Source organism: Vicugna pacos, chromosome 11 (assembly GCF_048564905.1).
Source record: "Vicugna pacos chromosome 11, VicPac4, whole genome shotgun sequence".
Lineage (NCBI taxonomy): Eukaryota > Metazoa > Chordata > Mammalia > Artiodactyla > Camelidae > Vicugna > Vicugna pacos.
The window spans coordinates 74,574,065-74,595,949 of NC_132997.1; the positions used below are offsets into that span (position 1 = coordinate 74,574,065).

The 21,885-nt window shown below is 48.6% G+C and overlaps 2 protein-coding genes across 8 annotated transcripts; both read left to right on the forward strand.

Annotated features, from left to right (window-relative positions):
• The first annotated feature begins 351 nt into the window (after window positions 1-351).
• Window positions 352-21,645, forward strand: HOGA1 (4-hydroxy-2-oxoglutarate aldolase 1). Of its 7 annotated transcripts, XR_012077529.1 has the most exons (8): window positions 352-943; window positions 11,190-11,318; window positions 11,514-11,641; window positions 12,110-12,244; window positions 12,637-12,733; window positions 14,409-14,542; window positions 19,960-20,158; window positions 20,716-20,843. XR_012077529.1 is itself a non-coding variant. In XM_072971715.1 (7 exons), the coding sequence occupies exons 1-7, from the start codon at window positions 733-735 to the stop codon at window positions 20,863-20,865; spliced, it is 1,011 nt and encodes a 336-aa protein (XP_072827816.1). In that variant the 5' UTR covers window positions 352-732; the 3' UTR covers window positions 20,866-21,645. The 7 variants fall into 7 exon arrangements, 6 of the variants coding, with proteins under 6 accessions (XP_072827816.1, XP_006210615.1, XP_015100114.2 ...); XM_072971715.1 differs by lacking the exon at window positions 19,960-20,158 and having other exon boundaries at window positions 20,689-21,645; XM_006210553.3 differs by lacking the exon at window positions 19,960-20,158 and having other exon boundaries at window positions 20,716-21,645.
• Window positions 4,226-5,519, forward strand: C11H10orf62 (chromosome 11 C10orf62 homolog). Its single transcript, XM_072971713.1, has one exon. The coding sequence runs from the start codon at window positions 4,423-4,425 to the stop codon at window positions 5,188-5,190; it is 768 nt and encodes a 255-aa protein (XP_072827814.1). The 5' UTR covers window positions 4,226-4,422; the 3' UTR covers window positions 5,191-5,519.
• Window positions 21,646-21,885: the final 240 nt, after the last annotated feature.

Here is a 21,885-nt window from a genome sequence, read left to right on the forward strand (position 1 = left end):
AGTTAAATGGGAGCAGTATGGGCTCAGGCAAGTGGGGAACGTGGAGCCCTTTGACCCCTGAACCAGCCCTGCTGCTTCTCCCACCCAGGGCTCTCCTCGCCTCTTCCCTGCCGCCCCTCTTCACGAGACCCAGCGTGGATCAGCTTCGCAGGGCTCTCGTTCTGGAGCCCCCTCCTAGCGACAGCCATCCAGTGGGGCTGTGCATGGCCAGCACAGGCCTGTCACGTGGCAACCTTGGCAGGAGGAACTTGGCAGGGGAGTGGCGCAGTTGGGCCGGCTGATCACAGGCAGCGTCTCACCCAGCCTGCAGCCCCTCCCACAGGGCAGGGCCGGCGCAGCCAATCGGCTCCGGCTCTGCCAACTTCCTAACTGCCGAGCGGAAGCCAGCTGGGCTCCTGGCTTTGGGGCTGGGAATCGTGGGAAGACGGCCCAGGCCCCACTGGAGACATTCTTTAGTGGCAGGACCCTAAGAACCAGCTCTCTATCTGGCCGGAGGGACATGGGTTGTGGCATTTCTCCAGCTGCTCCCTGGGGGAGGGGAGACCTCCTTGGGGACTCTAGGTCCAGCCTCTGACCCTGGGAACACCCAGCCCAGGCCGGCCCCAGGGCCAACAAGTCAGGGGGCAGCAAATTTTTAACTAGGCACATTGATTATTAACAGGGTTAGGAAGGAGTCCAAACTCAGCATCCCGTGGGGGCAGAGACCAGCTGGGCCTCAAGCCTCCTGTGGAGATGCTGGGCCCCAGAGTCTGGTCCTCTGTGAGGCAGGGGCTGAGCAGGGGCTTGTTTAGGACTGTAGGGGCCTGGGCCTCGGGGGAGGGGAAGAAAGTGGACATCGCAGGCATCTATCCCCCTGTGACCACCCCCTTCACTGCCACCGCAGAGGTAGACTATGAGAAACTGGAGGAGAATCTGCACAAACTGGGCACCTTTCCCTTTCGAGGTAAGTGGGTTCTATCCTCTGTGGGAGTCCGGGAGATGTGAATGACTCTGGTCTCCTCAGCCAGATACCAGAGGAGGGTACAAAGGCCCCACTGAGCTGCTCTGGGATAGCCAGGTACTGTGGAGTGGTCTTATTATGGGAGATGAACAGGAGACAGGTGGGAAGTTAACTGCTGGGCTGGGATCTTGGACTGAATCTCTCCTGCTTCCGTTTTCCCAGCTGCAAACTGCTAAAATTTGTCTTAACCCAGCATTACTGTGGGGGTCAAACTAGATAATGGATGAAAGCCTTTGTCAACCAGGTATTCTGCACAGATGTGAGGGTAGATGTGGTGTCATGTGGCAGCCCAGTCAGTGGGCTCATCTCCCTCAAAGTCTTGTTCACACACTCTCTTCTGGGCAAAGCCTTCCTTGGTCAAATTGATTTCTGTTCTGGACCCTCTGACCCATTTCCCCTTTACACATGGGCCTCCCCTCTCTGAGGTCAGGGACTAGATCATATTTGTGAGACCAACCTACAACACAGCCACAGGCACAATAAATGAAGATGAGAGAAGGGGCAGATTCCACTCATCCTGTCCTGTCCACCTGCATCCATCCCCTGCACTGACAGTTCCCCGAGTGCTCTCAAAAGAACTGGGGCTCCAAGTGATGCTGTCACTTGCCAAGGTCACTCAGCTAATAAATGGCTGAGACAGGATTTGAACTCAAGTCTGAGTGTGCAGCCCTGCTCAGTTTCACTCCACCACACTGGCTGCTAGGTCACTAGACAAGATCATTCCTACAAATAGGGTCTGGTGGGCACCACCGTGGGAATGGAGTGGTTCCAACTGAGGCGGTGCAGTGGAGCAGTGAAGAACATGGACTCCTGATTCAAATCACAGCTCTGTCACTGACTTAGCTATGAGATAATCTCTAAACCTCAGTTACCCCATCGTGGGAGTAATAATAGCCACATCATAGGATGATTGGGAGGAAAATCTGAGAGATGGAAGTGCAAGTGTGCTATAAATTTTGAAGAGTGAGATAAATCAGAAGGTATGGATTCCAATGACAATGATTATTGTATGACAGTACGATTGTCATCGTGGGCAGAGCTGCTCTGCGACAGCACCCGCTGGCCTGAGACCCCATTCGATTCTCAGTGCTGAGATGATGTGACCCTTCCCTAGGGGACAGTGTATGTCCTGTGGATGTCCACACTGAGCAGTGACACAAACCCTAAGCACATTTCTGCTGGGGCTCAGCTCACTGGAGCCTGAAGGTTTGGGCTGATGCCTGGTTCTCTTGAAGCAAAGTGAGAAGCTCCTTGAATCTCCAAAAGGAGAGAAGACTCTTCACCTCCCTGGTTCAAGGACACCCTAGTGCAGGGGGTGAGGAGACTGGGCTTTACATCTGGTGTCTGCCCGTACCCCAGGCTCCTCTCTGGATCCTTCCTTCCCTCCCACCACCCACTCCTGCAGTGGGGACAGGGGTACCTGGGAGCACAGGCTGCGGTGGCTTCAGTAGGTCAGCCACTGGTCCGTCTCCTATACGACCTGTGAAGGCGCCGGCCCCCACCTCATATCTTACCCACACATACACAGTGGGCAGGGGTGCCATGGGGAAGAGCCCAGAGTCCAGAGTTAGAAGACCTGGGTAAGAGTCCTGGTTCTGCCAGTTACAGTGAACTTGGAAAAAAAATCACTGAACCTCTCTAATCCAGTTTCCTCATTTCAGAATGGGAACTGGGCCAAAGCATTCATCACAGTCCTCCCAAGGAGCTCAAACCTGAGGCCCTGACACTGAGAATATCGAGCCATAGGGCCCCGTCACGGCTCCCAGGATGCAGCCAGAGTGCCCGGGAAGGGAGCAGTGAGCCACTTTAGCTTTAGAATCTGAGTCTCTCCCGCCTGATCCTCACCCCTCTTTGCAGCCCAACACTCAGGGGCAGGGGAGGAAACATATGTCGCCAGGCCCTCCTGCAATTATTTAAAGGTCCTTCAAAGAGGAGGCTGAAACCTGCCCTTGATGAATCAGTGAATAGTTAAGAGATTCTTCTGGAAGGTATTGCTTGAAACCAGGTAGCTCTTTTTCTTTTTTATTTGTTTTTTAGCATAGTTAATTTATACTCATTATTTGAATAAAGAGTATTCTTTTAAACTAAAACTTGTAACCAGAGACCAGAGGGAGGGGTTTTTGTAGAAGGGCCATTTGGCCCTGAACTCACACCCACAAACAACCTCAAAGATGAACTTTGAACTGTTATTTCCAAATGAGGTTAGTGGATGACCCCAGAGCTACTCCAGCAGGACCAGGGAGATGATATTTCCCATAAAGCTTTAAGCTCCTGTCTTACTTCCTTATTACATAGAAGAGATCATGGTTTCTTCTGATAAGCTATAATATTTTTGTGTATTTTAAAGCCATTACTTTGTTAAATAAAATATTTTGTTTAAAATATCACAATTTTTATAACCCTATATTGGGATAAAAGATGTGTTATATGCCTCTGGGAGTGGCCCAGGCCTGTTTCTACCTGAAGAGGCTCTGGCTGTAACTTGGATTGAGGGTCAGACTCTCAGTTGTCTGTACCTACGGAGCACCTGGCCAGCTGGCCCACCAGCTCACAACCTGAACTATGCCCATTTACAGGGGAGACAGGGCAGAGGACACAAATTCTGGGTTCACAGGTGCATCACTAAGGCAAGGGTAACAGCCCCGATCCTGGAATGGCCCCAGGGATCTGGGACTGGGTGAAGTCTCCTCTTCTGTGTATTTTGCCTTCTCAGTCCACTGCTTGCATCCCCCAGTTGCGACTTCATGTTATTCCAGAATGAGCTCCTTCCTGGACCCCTTTTACTTCTGGACCCTGCTCTATAATGGGCCTGAGAGCTGCAAGTGGGGATGGAATGTGCTGGGCTGGCAGCAAGTGGAGGCCCTGCATGGAGGGAGACACTAGCCTCAGGTGGCTAGGAATGGATGCCAACCCAGCCAATGGGGTCCTTCAGCCTCTGCCCACTGTGGGCCACCAGGAGGGAGGGAGAGACACCAAAGACTGGAAGCTAAGACGGCCTGAGTTTCAGAATAGGTCACAAGCAGAATGCAGAATTGGGGAAGCTGCCCTTCTACTGACCTTGGGGACAGCTGTTACAGTGGGAGACAGGTCCCAGGCCTCAGGCCAGGCTTGTCAGGCTAGACATAAGGGATGCTGTGGCCTCTCCCCACCCCACCCCCCAACCACCTTCCTCACAATGGGGTTCATTGCTGAGGTGGGAGGGGCATCCTAGGGAGGGTGCAGCAGGGGGCCTGCCTGCCAGACACCCTTGGGGAGCCTGTCCTTTCAAGCATGAACCATACCGTCTGGGCTCCCCTACTCCCAGTGTGCTCTTAGCTCTGCCTGCCTGGTGTGGGGTCCTGGAGACTTTCTTGGAACTCATCCAGCAACCATCATGCAGGGTGGTGCTGGGGACTGCCCTCGTACTCGGAGGTGGAGGCCTCATGTTGTGGATGCAGAGGAAGAAGAGAAGGAAGACAGCTCCTGAGTCTGCAGAAGACGAGCAGGAGTCACCAGAATGCCACAAGGTGAAAAACGAGAACTGGATCAAATCGCACTTTAGCCGTCTCTCCGAAGAGAAGCTGGCCGCTGGCAGCAACACCACAACAGCCGGCAGCCTCACAGGCAGCAACACAGCCACGTCCAGCAACACGGCCACGGCAAGCAGCAGTGCCGCCGCTCCCCAGCCTGTCAGTGGCAATGGAGAGGCCAGCACCACGATTCGCGTGGAGACCTTCACCACCAGGCAAGGAGAAGAGAGCACGGCTCTTCACCGGGAGTCCTTCACCAGCAAGCAGAGGATGTCTGGAACCTCAGTGATCAAAGAGACCCACAAGGAGTCTGGAAAATCCTCGTCCACCGATGAGGCCACGTGGGCCGCTGTGGCTGCCTGTACCAAGGAGATTGACACCAAGGGGCAGCAGCTGGCTAACTCCATGTTGCAGCGGGCCACGGCTTGCCAGAACTCAGGCCACCTGGAGTCCAAGGACATCAACCAGGAGGAGCTGAAGGCTCTCGAGGAGGTGGAGATAAAGTTGAAAGGGAATTTCCTCAACCAGCGGGAAACCACCGTAGCTGGCTCCAACCACACACACACCTTCCATGGCCATTGTCACCATGGCCACCAGGGCTATCCAAGCCACCCGAGCCATCAGTGCCACAGCCTGCCCATCCGCAGCCATCAGACCTATCACCCCTTTAAAGCCACCTAACCGTGGATGGAGATGCCCCTTACCCCAGCAGGGCTGGCACACAATCTCCGGCTTGTTTTCTCTCTGGTGGGGCAACCTATGTGGCCCAGAGTAAGATGCTGCCACCCAAATCCCTTCTTTATCAGGCCCCTCCGACTTTGAGTGGAGTCTACCACTGATGGCCGCTGATGGAGAAAGAGCTGGGAGGAACTGAAACAGCTGAGACAGACTCACAGGCCCCTGAAGACCCACTGAGAGAAGACAGACAAGGCAGATCCCAGGAGCCGCTGAGAGCACCATGTTGATGCCAAATGCCTGGAAATGAGCCAATAAAGCCTTGCATTCCCTCACTCTGAGTCTGGGGGCTCTGTGGCCAGCCCCAGGTCTGGGCAGGCCTGTGGGGAGAGGGTTCCTCCTCCCACAGTCCTCTCCGTGAGGGCTGATTCGAGACTCGGTAAATCGGCTGCCCAGGTCTCCAGCCCTGGGCATGGGCTGTCTCCAGCGGGCTCAGCCCCTACAGACTTGCTATTGCCAGGGAGGGAAGAAGCAGCCAGGGGTTGGGAGGAGCAGGGAGAGATCGGCTTTCAGAAGCAAGGAAGTGAGCAGGGGTGGGATGTAGGCCCACTGTCCTCTTGGTGCCACCCCCATCCTGTGTACTGCTTCTCAGATCGTGTGGACCCATATCGCGCTCTCTCTCACTGCCCCGCCTGCTTCCTTAGGCCCACTGGGATCTGTGCTAGTGCCTCCCCACCACCTACCTTCAGAGCTAATGTGTGCGATACCTTCTCTTCTGGTTTATGTTACCGTTGCTGTTGCTGGGGCTGGGGCTGGGGCTGGGGCTGCAGTACTACTAAATAGTAGCATTAGTACTGCCCCTGCTTTTTTTTTTTTTTTGAGTTTTTAGTATATGCCATGCTCAGTGTTGTGTTACGGCACAGCCCCGTGTGGAAGGCATTACGTTATCTCAATTTTGCAGATGAAACTCAGAGATGAACTTTGCCTGAGATGAAATAGTAAGTGATGTTGCTGGGATCAGAGCCCCATTCCCCTAAGCCTTGCCCTGTGCTGCCCCCCAGGCCAACGCCCAGCATCCCCAGATGGGTCTACCTCTCTAATACTTATCCCTGTCCTCTTCCCACGTGTCCTGACACTCTCTGCGCCCTCCTGCAAGCCTGGGACTCTCCCTGCCTCCTTTCCGGGGTCCCAAGAAGCCACTTCTGGAGCAAGAGGTGGCCCCCAGTTAGGCAGTCAAAGGGGGGCAGCTGGATCCCCCCGAAACTTGAGAGAAGTCAGTTATATGGCGCTGTCTAAACCCCAGTGTCTCCTTTACATAGAAATTTCCTACCTATTATGGATTTACCAGTGGTTTCCAAACTATGGGCCTCAAACTCCAGGAAGAAGGTGCCCAGAATCACTGTAAAGGATAGGGGGGAGGGTATAGCTCAAGTGGTAGATCACATGCTTAGTATGTATGATGTCCTGGGTTCAATCCCCAATACTCCATTTAAAAATAATAACATTAATTAAATAAATAAACCTAATTACCTCTCCCCCCTAAAGAATTAAAAATAAAGAATCATTGTAAATGATGGATAAATCTATAAATATCCTAAATGTTGTCAATTGATTTTATGGAGCATAGTTGGGAGTATTTGAATATTTATGACATTACTAGTAAGTGACTTTATCTAAATGCTGATCCATATATGTGTGTATATTTAAAGTGCTTCATAATAAAAATCTTATTTGGAAAAAAATGGGATCAATCATACTGGAAAATGTTGGAAGCTGTCATATTAGACAAAAAGCAAGAGCAGTGAGGTTTGGCTTCTGAAATTACGATTTAAAACGCGTAAGATGCATGCATTTATCTGGAAAGCCTTGAATCCCTTATTAAAAACTTATTACATAAAATTTCAGATTATGACTTTGGAATCTTTTAAAAAGTTTCAAACTGGCAAGATTCAAATAAAGTCTGTAGTTAGTATTGTGCCAATGTTAATTTTCTGGTTCTGATCATTGTGCTACAGTTAGGTAAGATGCTATTATTTAGGGTGGCTGAGAAATGGATATATGGAAATCCCCTGTAGCATTTTTGCAACTTTCCTGTAAATTTAAAAGTATTTCAAAATTTAAAGTCAAAATGTTTTCAGACGATTTAGTTATCAGTGCGTGTCAAAGTTTTATTACAACTATGTGTATGAAAAGAGCTTCTAAACAGCCAACTCAGGTATACACACTTCGTAAGGACATCTTTATAAGATAAGAGAAAGGCTAAATCGTTGTTAGACTAGATACAAGAGTTAACAGCCAGTAGACTTTTGTCTGAGAGTCCACTGGGAGGGTGGCTGGTTTCCCAGGCTTAATTTCATTAAAGCTCATTAGGAAATAGTTGAATCATTTCATCAAGAATGCTCACTTCTTCCTAGTGGGAGTTTATGAATTACATCATACAAGAAAGTTCCCAAAATTTTGACAACAAATTGTCAACACACACCTCAACAGGCAGTGTGCTAGGTGTCACGGAGGCCAAAATGAGGGGGACACCATCCCCAACCTTGAAGCTTCTAGACAATGTATGACAAGTGGTGGAACAAAACACGGTGGAGCGCAGGGGGAGGGGCCTGAGGAGAGGCTCTGCAGCATTTGAGGGGCTGCAACTAGGGAGGTGTTTTGGGCAGAGGGAACAGCAGGAGGAAAGGGGTAGAGGCAGGATGGTGGCAGTGTGTCTAGGGGACCTTGACAGTCTGGCTGAAGGGGAACACTTAGAGATAGGCAAAAGGGAAGAGGAAAAGCCCCAAAACTGACTCCAAAGCCTTGAGCCAAGGAGGATTTAGGAGACCGTCCAGCCTAATTTCCTCATTTCATAACAGAAGTCATTTTGAGAAGTTATGCCTAGTCCCATAGGTGGCGACTGGGGACACTGAAGGGTTCTGAGGAACTCTGCATTTTTGAGTAGGCAGCAGGGAAGGACAAGGAACAGGTAATGGAATTTCAGAAGAGAGGTGTCCAATGAAGGCTTAATCCCAGGAAGACTTTTCAGAGGAGGTGGCAATGATGACGGGCCAAGGGGCATAACAGTGACTGGAGATGCTCCTTACGTAAACGAGACTGTGATTCCTTTTGGCCACAGTAAGTCATCCTGTTGCTTGTGCATCCCCTGCCCAAACACCTGCCCCCACTACCAGGCCACTCGCTCCCCAGAGCAGCCAGAATCACCATGGGGGGAAAGGAGAGAAACTTCCAAAATGAACCTCTTTCTTCTTACAGTTGGAGGGGGCCTGAGAGGTTCTTGCGTGCAGCCTGCCCTCCCACACCAGCCATCCTCCCCCTCCTCAAATCAAAAGCTGCCACCCTCCTGATCTAAGGCTTGAGCACTTCCTCCAGACTCCATAACGACTGCAGAGAACACTTACTGAGTTCCAGGCTCTAGTCTAAGCACTTTACAAATAGTATCTCATTTAAACTTCACAACAAGTCTTTAAGAAGGGCACTAATATCACCCCCATTTTTCAGTTGAGGAAGCTGAGGTTTGGTTAAACCACTTGCCCAAGAACTCATAGCTGGTGAGGGGCCACCCTGGGAGTTAAACCCAAGCTCCTCTGACTTCAGAGTCCATGCCTCCCACCTCCCTGCTGCCCCACCAGTCACTTTCCTCACTCCAGACCCATCCCGTGTTTGGCCTTTTCCTCTCCTCCAGCCCCATCTCTACACCAGGGGCGGCACATTGGGCCTGAAATGGGACATCTAGTCAAGGAGAAGGAGGGGGCTCTTGGCAGTATCAGTTCACAGACTTCAAAGTGCTTTCTTTCTCCTGCCTTTTCTCATTTCAGCCTTAAAGGCAGCTCTATAAGGTGGGATTGAAGTGATTTTATTGTCATCCCACAGAAAAGGAAATGGGATCTTAGAGATGCAATGTGACTTGCCCAATAGCCAGAGGGGACTTGAGTCCAGCACTTGCCTGACTCTGTCACATTCCTCTTCCCCAGCCTGGCACTTCTTCCTTCTTGGGAGTCAGGCCTGGGTAGATGATCCCTTAAATGAAATGAGAAAAGGCCACTAGGTGTCTTGAGCACAGGTCCCTGATTCACCCGCAGAGCCCAAGACCCAGCTGTCCCGCCGTTTAGGCCAAGTCCACCCTTGGGGACTGGAGGCTTCTGGAACTGACCACCAGAATGAAAGGGGACTTGGGAGTGAGTGGCTGTGGCTGGAGACAGGTCTGAAGCAAGAACCCGCCCTGCCCTGCTTCGAGGAGGCTGGCAGGCAGTGGGGCAGAGGGCAGTAGCAAAAGTTTGATCTCTAAATCCTTAGCCAGAGGGTGCTGGTCCGGTCGTGGCTGGACTGGAACCCCGTCTGGGGCTGGCAACTCTGCGAATGGGGTGACCCACTGGGAAAACACTGGTGCCTTATGTAGCGAGACAGAAGGAGGCTGCTACCACGGGCTCCTAGCCTGACGAGGAGGAAATGACCCTGAGGAGGCAATCCAACAGAAGCCAAAAGCTATTTGCCTCAAGATGTTTCCAGCAATGTTACCAAGGCAAAAAAACTGGGGGAGAGGCGATGCCAAATATCCGTTGAGCTCTTCTGACAACCCACTCAGTGGCCTCTAACGATGTAGTGACCAGCATGGAGAGAGGGTTGTGGTATAAAGTTGATTCTCCATCACACTGTGTCCCCTTGAGGATGACTCACGGGAACAATCTCTCTTGGTCCTAGTGCCAGGAAACTCTGTGTTTCTCCAGGCAGCTGCCTTGCTTTGTCTTGATTTCTACATATCTGTCAGATGATCACATTTCCCTTTTAGCTTTGACTATCAGGAAGCTCCAAGTCAAATTTCTGGCCCATCTGTCACAACTGTATGGTAGGGATTTTGAATACTAATATTGCCCCCAGCTTTCTTGCCTTTTCTTTCTCCCAATCTGTCTTTTATTTATTAATAATCTTCGTGTATTGTATGCTGTATTTAAGAAAAAAATTGGAATGGAATGGAGAGGAGGAAGAAGAGGAAAGAGAAAGTTAAATGAAAAAAGCTGAGAGGAAAATGGTTTAACATTCCCTTCAGATTCCACTGAAAAGAATCGATTCTGCTGGTCGCTCATTAATATAAAAGGGCTGACACTTTTGACTGATAATGTTAGAAACCTCTCAAAAGATGGATAAAACATAAAAATACAAAATAAAATAATGAAATGTCAGTTTTTGACCAGAAAATTGGCAAAAAATTAGTTTGGACAATACCCAGTATTGGCGTGGATAAGCAGTAACAGTCTCTTTTATATGCTAAGGGGGGTATGAATGGGCTAATTAAAAGTTTGGCACATGAAGATGCCTGTGCATTTGGCTCAGCAATTACACACCTATATATCTAAACTTCAGAGAAACTCTTGTTTCAGCATTGTTTGTAATAGCAAAAATAGGAAATATTCTAAATGTCCTAAAAGGGAGAATGAAAAGTCAATTGTGGTCTAACTTCACAAGAGAATATTACACAGCAGTGAAAAAGAATGAATCAGAGCTACCTGTACTGCTATGGACAAAGCTCAAAACACAATGTTAAGCAAAAACAATAAACTGCAGAAGGTTATGCAAGTGTGTTTCCACTTCTATAAAGTTTTAAATGGCAAAAGCCATATTATATCTTGTTTATAGGTCCAGATTATGTTTTAAGGGTATAAAGACATGAATGGGAACACTAAACACTGGAGAGAGGCCAGAGACGAAGAAGAGGGAGGTGAGCTGGGGAGGGTTGTCATGGGTGCTGGGTACACTGGTGTGGATTGTATTATTATCTATTCTTTTTGGTATGGCTAAAACATCTCATTAAAACAAAGAAAAATAGTGAACACTGTCCCTGCAACTGGGTAAAACATTCTGCCTGCTTCAGGACAAAGATGGGAAGGACATGTGTGGAAGACTGTAGTGCTGGGGAGGTCGGAACCTGGGTGAGTGGAAGTCCAAGGTCCGGTTTTTCATCAGAGGATGGGAAGGTGCCATTGGCTGTGATGGGGTCTCTCTTGCAGGCTTCGTGGTCCAGGGCTCCAACGGCGAGTTCCCCTTCCTAACCAGCAGTGAGCGCCTGGAGGTAGTGAGCCGTGTGCGCCAAGCCATGCCCAAGGACAAGCTCCTGCTAGCTGGCTCCGGCTGCGAGTGTGAGGCCATAATGCCCAGGGCTCTGGCGGTGGCTGGGTTTGGGGATGGCAGGATCCTTGGCCCTGGGGTCCAGTCTAGTACTTATTCTGCCTCTTCTTCACCCCTTTCTTGCCCCAGGGTCATAGGCTAGCCCTTCTTCCTCCCGCCCTCAGCCTCCAAGCCCCTCAGGGAAGACTCCCTCTTTCCTCCTGCAGCCACTCAAGCCACGGTGGAGATGACGGTGAGCATGGCCCAGGTCGGGGCTGACGCTGCCATGGTGGTGACCCCTTGCTACTATAGTGGCCGCATGAGCAGTGCTGCCCTCATTCATCACTACACCAAGGTGGGCATGAGGGGTGGGCATGAGTTGGGGGCCTGGGGCCAAAGGAAGGCTGAGTGAGGCAGAGACTCTGCCCAGGGAGGGGAGGTGAGAGGAGCTGGGAGTGGAGTGGTGAGCCTACTTCCCGTGAATGGCAGCTTTGGGAAAGGGGAGAGATGCTACCATGTACCAGCTGTGTGACAGTGGGTGACTGACCTAACCATGCTGTGTCACTGTCTCCTCCCTTCTCAAATGAGAGGAATGCTGGAATCTTCCTCCTGGGGTGGTTGTGAGGACTAACATAAAGAACAAAACACAAAATACTGAATAATCCTCAGTACTACCCAGGATTAGTGCTTGCAATCAGGATGCATGGCACGGTGGCTTTTAGTCCAGGAGGGGGGCCTGTCCAGGTAGCCCTGCAGAGACCCAGGCCCGAATTGCCTCAGGTCTGAGGCAGCTGCCTTCTCCTGTCTTCTCTGCACCCGTCAGGTTGCTGACCTGTCTCCAATTCCTGTGGTGCTGTACAGTGTCCCAGCCAACACAGGGCTGGACCTGCCTGTGGACGCGGTGGTCACGCTTTCCCAGCACCCGAATATCGTGGGCATCAAGGACAGCGGTGGTGATGTGAGTGGCAGCGACTCTCGGCCAAGGCACCCTTCTCTTGTTTTAAAAAAATTTTTTGGGGGGTGGGTAATTAGGCTTTCTATTTATTTATTTAAATGGAGGTACTGGGGACCCAGGACCTCGTGCATGCTAACGTGCACTCTACTGCTTGAGCCATCCCCCCATCCCCTCCTTTTCTCTTTTGCCACCAACTTCAGGGCAGCTCTGGGACCCACTTCAGTCCTGGGCCTTTGTGTGGGTTCCCTCTGTCGTGTGGGCTCTCTGGGGTTAGTCTGAACTTTGGGGCATCTCTCTGGGACCTGGGCTTTTGTTCTCCCACACGAGCCCAGCCCCCATCCAGGCTGGCAGTGGAGCCTGTGGGCCTAACTCTCACACCAGCTTTGCTGTTACAGGTGACCAGGATCGGGCTGATTGTTCACAAGACCAGGAGGCAGGACTTCCAGGTGTTGGCTGGATCAGCTGGCTTCCTGCTGGCCGGCTATGCCGTGGGTAGGCATCTCGCAGCTCTCAAACTGTGATGAGTGATCAAGATATACCTAGGCAGCTGGAATCTGCTGGGATAGACTGTGAGGACCAGGGCTGGGTCTACAGAGGGCCTTCGCCAGCCTGCCTGCTGGGAACCCTCGAGAGGTCCGGCACACTACTTGCTTTTCTGAATAGCCAGTGCTTTTGAGTGGCCTTGTTAGGTGCAGGAGGCTGGCTGAGTGCAATCCCTGCCCTGTAGAGGGGATGCCTGCAGCTTGCTCTAAGTCCTAAGCTCCCTGCTTAGCTGACAAATTTAGCTCCTCTAATCTCACCTTGTAGATCATTCTTTGAGGCAGAGGCCTTGGGGTCCTTCCCACTAGACCGGGAATGCATTCTCCTCTCTCCCTGGGCCCACGCCAGAATGAATCATCAGGCCTGCAGGGTTGGCCCGGGGATCTTCAGTTGCCTGATCCGATTCTGTTCTGGTCCAGGATCCTAGGAATGTCACCATTAGATCAACTGGTCTTGTCTGCTTGGGGTCAAAGTCCTTGGATTCAGGTTGGATTTGAGCCACGGAGGGGGAGGGAGGGAAGCATCTGCTCCTTTCAGCTGAAGCCCCAGTGAATGTAGATTTGAGTTACTTTTCCAGTGACGTAGGGGGCAATGCTGATTCCTATTTTCTCTGGTCTCTGCAGACTTTGGCTTGTAGTGTAGGTCCTGCATATCTCCCTTCTGCCATGTCACAGTCTGTAAAGTACAGGGGAATTAGAGAGGACCCATTTATGCTTCATTCCTGAGACTGCGGTAGGTGGAAAGAGCACGGGCTCTGGAGGCCAGGGATCGGAGCTGGAATCTGAGCTCTGCCGGATTCACTGCGCACCACTGGCAAGGTGGCTGCCCTCTCCGGGCCGCGGTAGGCGTTGTGAGGATTAGAGAGCACTGGCCCTGCGTCTGCCATAGTGCTTGGCAGATAGTAGGTTTCCAATAAATGGCAGCTATATTAATAAGCTTGTTCCAAATTGCCTACTCTTTCTCCAGTCTTGAGGCCACTCTGCTTAGAATCACTCCTAACTAGCCTTGGAATCACACTCACAGGCTGGCAGAAGTGGCAGGACCTTCCGAGATCACAGCCAGCCCATCTTCATTGCCCAGACGAGAACAAAGAGGACCAGAGAGGGTCGATGGCTTGTCCAAGTTCATGCAGCCAATGGGAGGAAATGCCCAGTCTCCTGACCGGGTCTGGAGCTCTTTCCCTCCCCCACCCCCACCGCCACCGCTGTCCCAGGCTGAATTCACTGGGGGGAATAAAATTTCAGTTGAGCAAATCTTCCCATCCACTCCACCCGCTTCCAGGACTGATGAGTCAGGGGGTTATTGCAGGAGCGTGGAGGTGTCAACTGGCTGGTAGGACTCTACCCCCGGGCACAGGGGTTGCAAGGAAGGAACTGTCCTTGAGTTAGCCTTCAGGCTCTGCTCTCTGCCCCTCAGCCTGTGAGACTGTACCTTGAATAGGCTGGAAGTCTTCTCTCTGGAAACCTATACTCTGTGAACTCACAGAGCATGTCTTTAACATGGCTGACCAGGGGCGTAGGAATCCAGAGCTTGTCTGCCCAGAACAAAGAGGTGCTGGGGACCAGGGTTTGGAATTCTCTGCGAGAAGAGGCTCTGGCTGATGTTCTGCATCTCACTTCTGGGGCAGGAGCTGTGGGCGGCGTGTGCGCCCTGGCCAACGTCCTGGGGGCTCAGGTGTGCCAGCTGGAGCGGCTCTGCCTCACAGGGCAATGGGAAGATGCCCAGAAGCTGCAGCATCGCCTCATTGAGCCAAACACTGCGGTGAGCTCCCAGCCAATGGCCCCAAAGTGGGAGTGGCCTGTGTCCTCATTGGAGCAGGAGCCAAGGCTGGCACAGGGGTCCCCACTCTTCCCTTTCAGAAAGTCCTTTTAGAGAACATCTCAGCGTGGGAACTCTTTGTGCCTCCCCAGAAAAATCTTGACTTCAGACAAAGTTGAGCCCCATTGGTTTTCAAACTTAAGTGTGCATTAGAATTCATTTAGGGAGCTGGTTAAAATTCTACCCCTTTAGGCCCAGGAATATGCATTGAGACAGGTATCCTGGGTGATTGTGACATAAGGTATCCTAGAATCTTACTTAGAGATGCACTGTGTAGAGAGAGGGAACCATGGGCTTTTACATCAGCTTTATAAAGGGCCAGATCCTGAAAAACAGAATGGTTGAGAGTAAGAAAGGAATTGGAAAGCCGGAGGTATTCAGAGCCCAATTTTCCCTTCAAATAATCTATCCTGCAGTCAGACCACGTACCCCAACTCTGTGTTGGGCAAGTCAAGGAGAAGAGGCAAGATGGAATGCTTGTCAAGTGCCAGGCGGTGCTGGGCAGAGCCATCCTGCAGTCTGAGGCAAAGAGAAAAATGTGTGTCCCTATAGACATGTTTTTATGTATATTTCAAATTAAACTTTTTATTTTGAGATAAGTGTAGATTTACATGAAATTGGAAGAAACAATACAGGGAGATCCCATGTACCCTGATTCCCCCAACGACAGCACTTTATGAAATTAAGAGCACAAAGTCACAACCAGGATTTTGACATTGGTACAGTCAAGATCGAGAATATTTCCATCACCATAGGGATCCCTCATGTTACCCTTTCAGAGAGACACCTCCTGCCCATTGCCTCCTTAACCCCTGGCAACCACAAATATGTTTGCCATTTGTACAATTTTATCAGTTCAAGACCGTTATATAAATGGAATCATATAGTCTATAATCTTTTGAGATTGGCTTTCACTCTGCATAATTTTCTGGAGATTCATGCAAGCACATGTAGCAATAGTCTGCTCCTTTTTGTTGCTGAGTAGTAGTTCACAGTGTGGCCATAAACAGCTCGTTTACCCAGTCACCTGTTGAGGGATAGTTGGTTGTTTCCAGTTTTTGGCTATTAGCTGCTATGAACATTCATGAATAGGTTTTTGTATGACCACAAGTTTTCATGTTTTTTGGATGAATACACAGTTGGTGGGTTGTAGGATTATTGCATGTTCAGTGTTTTAAGAAACTAACAAACTGTTTTCCAGAGTGGGCTTTTACATTTACATCAGTGTAAATGTACCAGTGACCCAGTTTCTCTGCATCCTCACCAGCACTTGGTGTTGTGACTATTTTTTATTTTGGCCATTCTGATAGGCATGTTGTGATATCTCCTTGTGGTTTTAATTTACATTTTTCTGATGGCTAATGCTATTGAACATCTTATCATGTATTTATTTGCCCTCTGTACATCCTTTTAGATGAAGTGTCTCTTTATGTCTCTTACCCATTTCCTAATTGGATTGGTTTTTACTGTTGAGTTTTGGAAGTTCATTGTATCTTCTAGATACTTGTCCTTTATCAGATACATGCTTTGCAAATATTTTCTCCCAGTCCATAGCTTGTCTTGTCATTCTATTAATAGATCTTTTGCAGAGCAAAAGTTTTAAATTTTGATGAGGTTCAGTTTATCAATATTTTCTTTTATGTTTCTGCTTTTGATACAAGTCTGAGGGCTCTTGGTCTAATGCTAGATTGTGAAGTTTTTCTAGTTTTTTGCTAGAAGTTTTATATTTTACAAGTCTGTGACCCATTTTGAGTTAATTTTTGTAAAATGTGTGAGACTTAGATCGAGGTTCTTTTTTTTTTTTCTTTTGGCTTATAGATATCCACTTGCTCCAGCACCATTTGTTGAAAAGATGATCTTTCCTTTATTGAATTACTTTTGCACCTTTGTCAAAAGTCAGTTGGATGTATTTGTGTGGGTCTATTTCTGGATTCTCTGTTCTCCCCATTGATCTATCTCTCTGCAAACCACACAGACTTGATCACGGTAGATGTGTAATAAATCTTAAAATCAAGTAGACTGATTCCTCCCACTTTGTTCTTTTTTTTTTTCCCCAAAACTCTTTTAACTAGGCCAATTCCTTTGTCTTTCCATGTAACTTTTAGAATAATACTGCCTATATCTACAAATACTCTTTCTGGGATTTTGACAGGAATGAAACCTGTATGCCAATCTGGGCACATTTGACATTTTTACTATGTTGTCTTTAAATCCTTGAATATGGCATATCTCCATTTATACAGATCTTCTTTGATATTTTTCATCAGCATTTTGTAGTTTTTGGCAAACGAGTTCTGTATGAATTTTGAGAGATTTACACCTAAGTGGCTCATATTTTTTGAGTGATTATAAATGGTATTTTATTTCTAATTTTGCTATTCGTGTGTTCATTGCTAGTAGGTATAGAGGCACAACTAAGTTTTTCTTGTTTATCTTATATGACTTCATTGAACTCACTTATTAGTTCTGGGAGTTTCTTTTTCTAGATTCCTTGGGATTTTCTACACAATCATATCATCTATAAATAGGGAGAATTTTATTTCTTCTTTTCTGCTCTGTATGCCTTGTATTTCCTTTCTTGCCTATTGCACTGGCTACAATTTTCTGCACTATGTTGAATAAGAGTTGGTGAGAGAGGACATCCTTGCCTTGTTTCTGATCTTAAGGAAAAGCATCCCCCTCTTCACCACTAAGTACAGTGCTAGCTGTAGTTTTCTATAGATGCTCTTTATCAAATTGAGAACGTTCCCCCTCTATTCTAGTTTTCAGAGAGTTTTTTAAAATCATGAATGAATATTGAATTTTTGTCATATTTTTTCTACATTGACTGATACAAACATGTGATTTCTTTTTTCTCTTCAGCCTGTTAATATGGTGGGTTACATGAATAATTTTTGAATATTGAACCAGACTTGTATCCCTGGAATAAACCCTACTTATACATGCTGAATTTCATTTGCCAATATTTTGTTATGGGTTTTTCTATCTATATTCATGAGAGATGTTGGTATGTAGTCTCTCTTCTTTCCTTCCTGCGTTCCTTCCTTCCTTCCTTCCTGTTTTTCCTGTCTTTGATTTTGGTTATCAGGGTAAAAATAGCTTCATTAATTGATTGGGAAATGTTCCCTCCTCTTCCGTAGTCTTGAAGAGACTGTGAGAATTGGTGTTAAGTCTTCTTCAAACGTTTAAAAAATTCTCCAGTGAAACCATCTGGGGCTGGAGATTTCTTTTTTGGGAGTTTAAAAAAAAATAATAGCTCTGCACTAGGCCTCCTCTGATACCTCCTGGTTGGAAGGGGTAGGAGTACCTCCTTACTGACCTCCACTGACATCTGGAGTGTGTCTGGCAGGGATGGCCTCCTTAAGTGTGGGCAGTGGTCAAAGTCCTGACTCTCCCAGGCTTTTTCTGAGACCATCCCTCATGGATGCGGAGGGACACTCTTTACCTCTGAGTGTGGGGTAGAAGTTCTGGCTCCAAATTCAGCCTTTGCTGGCCTGGGTCGGGGTCGGGCCACAGTTTTTTCCCGTGGGGTTTAGCTAAAGTAGAGCAATTATAATCTAGAAGTTCTCCATCTTGCTCAGCTGTCCCCTTCCTGGTCCTGGGCCGGAGAGAACAGACTTTTATGGGGATTTTATTGTGTGTGCTCGTTGGGTCCAGAGGTCCTAGCTGGTCTACATTCTCTTTGCCTTTCAGACTCTTGTATCTGTTTTTATATAATGTCCCGGGTCTTTTAGTTCTACTTATTGGGAAGATAGGGAAAAGTACACCTGTTTCATCTTCTGGAAGTACAAGCTCTAAGCAGTTTTCTAAATGGTGAGTTCCTCACCTTGAAGAACATTAAGGTAGTTGAAAGAAAATTTTTTTTAAATTTTAAACTAGATATATTGAAACTCACAGCATGTTTTTTGGTTGAAAATATTTTATCTATACCAAAAACATAATTTATAAGACTTTTATTTCCCTAGCTTGAATGGAAGCAAACTCATTAAAATAATTTTTTTCCTAAATCTATTTCTAGGAAAAAAATTAACCATTACAAAACAGGCAAAACCCATAAATAGCGGCACACATGTTTAGTTTACCTAAGGCTACAGTAGGGCAGGGCACAGCTCTGGGGATCCTGTCTTTATTTAAAACTTTGACACTTTGTTCTTCGTGGATTTTTTTGCACTGGTTTTTATTTTTTTTTTTAATATTGCATTCAGTATTTGCCTCAATGACTGAGTTTTTCGGCGTCCCCTCAAGTTTTGCCTCTGAGGTGGCGGTCCCAGAGCTAGGCAGTGTTTTGTTCGGGTAAAGAGGTGGGGGGACTCTGCATCTCCCTCACAGCTTATATCTTTAACTCAAAGGGACAGATGAACTCAGGTTTAGAGAAAGGACAGCTGAGGAGGCAAGCAGGAGTCTCCCTGGACGTGAAGATTCTCCTGGGATAGGATGCTTTACATATAGGGTCTAAGAACTGCAGAAATGAGGGCCTTTCAGCTGAGCCTGAGCACAGCAGGGCCCAGGTTGTACTAGACGTCCCTCTCCCACTCCCATCTGCCTGTGATGGAGAAGGTCCCAGAACCTGCAGACCACCAAGACAGGAAGAGGAGGAGCTTCCAGGCCTCTTGGGGTCTGGTCTAATAGTGGTAATTTTCTCACCCAATTCTTGTGACACGGGGTGCTGTTGTTACCTCCTCCTCCTAATTTTACAGACGAAGCAGCTTGGGCTGCCCCTTGGGAAGAGAGGATGCTTGCGGCCATCCTAGCCCTCGGAATGCCATCCCGCTTGACCCTTCACTCTGCGCCCCATCCTGTGCCAGCTCTGGGCGCACGCTCAGGAATGCCTGGAACACCTTTCTGCTGCCTGGACTGGAGGCTCAGCCACCCCAAGAGCAGCTTGATGTCACCTTATTGCCCTGCCCTGCTCGAACACAATGTGCTTCCCCTGCCCTCCCACCCAGCCGGCCTCCTGCCCCGGCTATATTTAGGACTTTCCATGGTTTTTATCTCTAAAGCATTCAGCCCTTTCTCAGGGTCTGAAGAGAGGCAAATCAGAGACCTTCAGACACCCATGGTGGGAGAAAGTTTTTTTCTCTGTGTACTTCTTGTTTCCATCATCTTTCCCACCCTACTCAGGTTTTGGGTAAAATGCCCAGGTTATCAGAATATCAAGGCTGGGGCCAGGCTTGGGAGGAGGCTGGCTGAAGCTTACTGGCCTCTAGTGGTGAATAGTTAGTCATTCATTCATCAGTGGTTCCCAACCTTTTTAACCCAAACAACCTCTTTTATTATTTTTACCCTTCATGAAGGCCGTATTTCTAAGGTTTTACCTTCCCTCAGAATAAAATTTTATTAAGTAATAATTACTTTCCTAGTTTTTAGGTACTCAAAGATGAATTTAACACTTCTGATCAGCATGAAACAACCAGTTGCTATGCTAAAAGCAAAGGAACTTGAGACTTCATTTTCTTTAAAACTCCATGCATGATTTGAAATTGTGACAGTAGTTTTGGGCCGCCCATTACAACAGAAAAGGCTTTTGAGATCATGCTGTCTGGCCCCCTCATTTTTCAGGCAAGTGAACTTGCTCAGATCAGTTGATGATACAAGGTTACATAGTGAAACTTCTTTGGACAATGATGCATTGTTTTCCTCCCATGAGAGTATTTGGAGTTCGGGTCAGGGAGGACTGTGGGGGGATGGGAGGGCCCTGCTGCAGGGGCTGTGCCTGGCCTCTCAGTCCCGGTGTGCCCTGGGCCAGGTTCTAGGGAACTAGGCTGCAGACCAGTGATGCTCCAGCGCCCAGGCCCATAGTGTCGCTGCCTTCTCCTAATCCCAGCTCGAGGACTGAATGCCGCTCTCCTCCCCAGTGGGGTGGATTTCTCTCCCAAAACCAAAGGAGGTGCCTTTCTTCCTTCATCCTAGGTTTTAGTATTGTGTTCTCTACCACTGACCTGCTTTCTGGTCTCAGTCTGGATTCCCAGTGTACCCCAAGTGTCATAGATTTGGTAGAGTTACTTAACGGGGCAGAAGGGTGGGAACCCTAACTTTCTAAAGTGACACACGTCTAGGTCTCAGATGTGTGTGTGCTGGGGATGCCCCAGTCTGTTCTAACAGGCCCTGCTTCTCAGGTGACCCGGCGCTTTGGGATCCCGGGGCTGAAGAAAACCATGGACTGGTTTGGGTACTACGGAGGCCCCTGCCGCGCCCCCTTGGAGGAGCTGAGCCCCAGCCAGGAGGAGGCGCTGCGCTTGGATTTCACCAGCAATGGCTGGCTCTGAGGGCCGGGACCGGTCCAGCCTGTGCTCATCTCAGCCTCCTGTCTTAAGCCGGCAGCCTGAAGAGGCACATGGAGGGACGAGGGTTCAAGGCTCCTTTTCTTACTGCAGTCCTCCAGGGAGCCCCTCAGCAGACACTGCCAGGCATGCTCAGCTCCTTTTCTCACAGCCCATGAACTCTTGCATTTGTATCCTGCACTCTGGGTCTCTGGAGACCTTCCGTCGGGGAAGGAGCAATGTCTTATCTCCCTACTGTGCTTTCCTATCCTGAGACATGTGAACCAGAAGCCGGAGGGGAAGGGCAGGGGGCCAATCAGGCACAGAAAGGCCATGTTTCACCAAAAAGGAAGACTACTTAGACTTGGGGGTACAAACTTGCGTCTCGCATGAGACAGCCTGAAGCTAGGGCTTCTCTTAAGAACCCAAGTTCTGACTTCTAGGGAAGTGGTAGGTTAGGAAACCTGATCAGAAAAGTGTCACTGGTCTTTGAAAGGCCAGCCATGGTGCCCTTTCCTGAATCTATTTTGATTCATCTCATATTCTTGTCTCTAGCCTTGATCCCAACCGTCTAGTACATGGAGACAGCCCACTGGCTTGCCAGAAAGGTAAATAATGACACCTGGTGGATAAATGTTACATTCTAGAAGACTAGTCTAGCCAACCCTAGTCTGAAACATTAGGAAAGGGGACTTGGCCTGAGACAGGACCATCCTCTTGCCTATACACACTCTGCTTTTATTGTTAAGAACAATTTATTATTGCAATAAAGTTTAATAAGTTAAACTAGTGTGACTATGTACAGATTGACACTCCACTACTATGCAGATCTTAGGTTTCCGGCCCAAATGTCAAGAACCTCCTAGAGGCAATTTAGCTCCCAAGGTCTGCTTTTTCCCTGGCTCTGAGAGAGGCCATAATGATACTAAGCCAACAGGCATTAGATTATTGGCGCCCTGAGGGAAGGCTCACTGAAGTTTTAAACAGGAGAGGTAAGAGGCAAAAAGCTTCAAGTGAGATATTTAG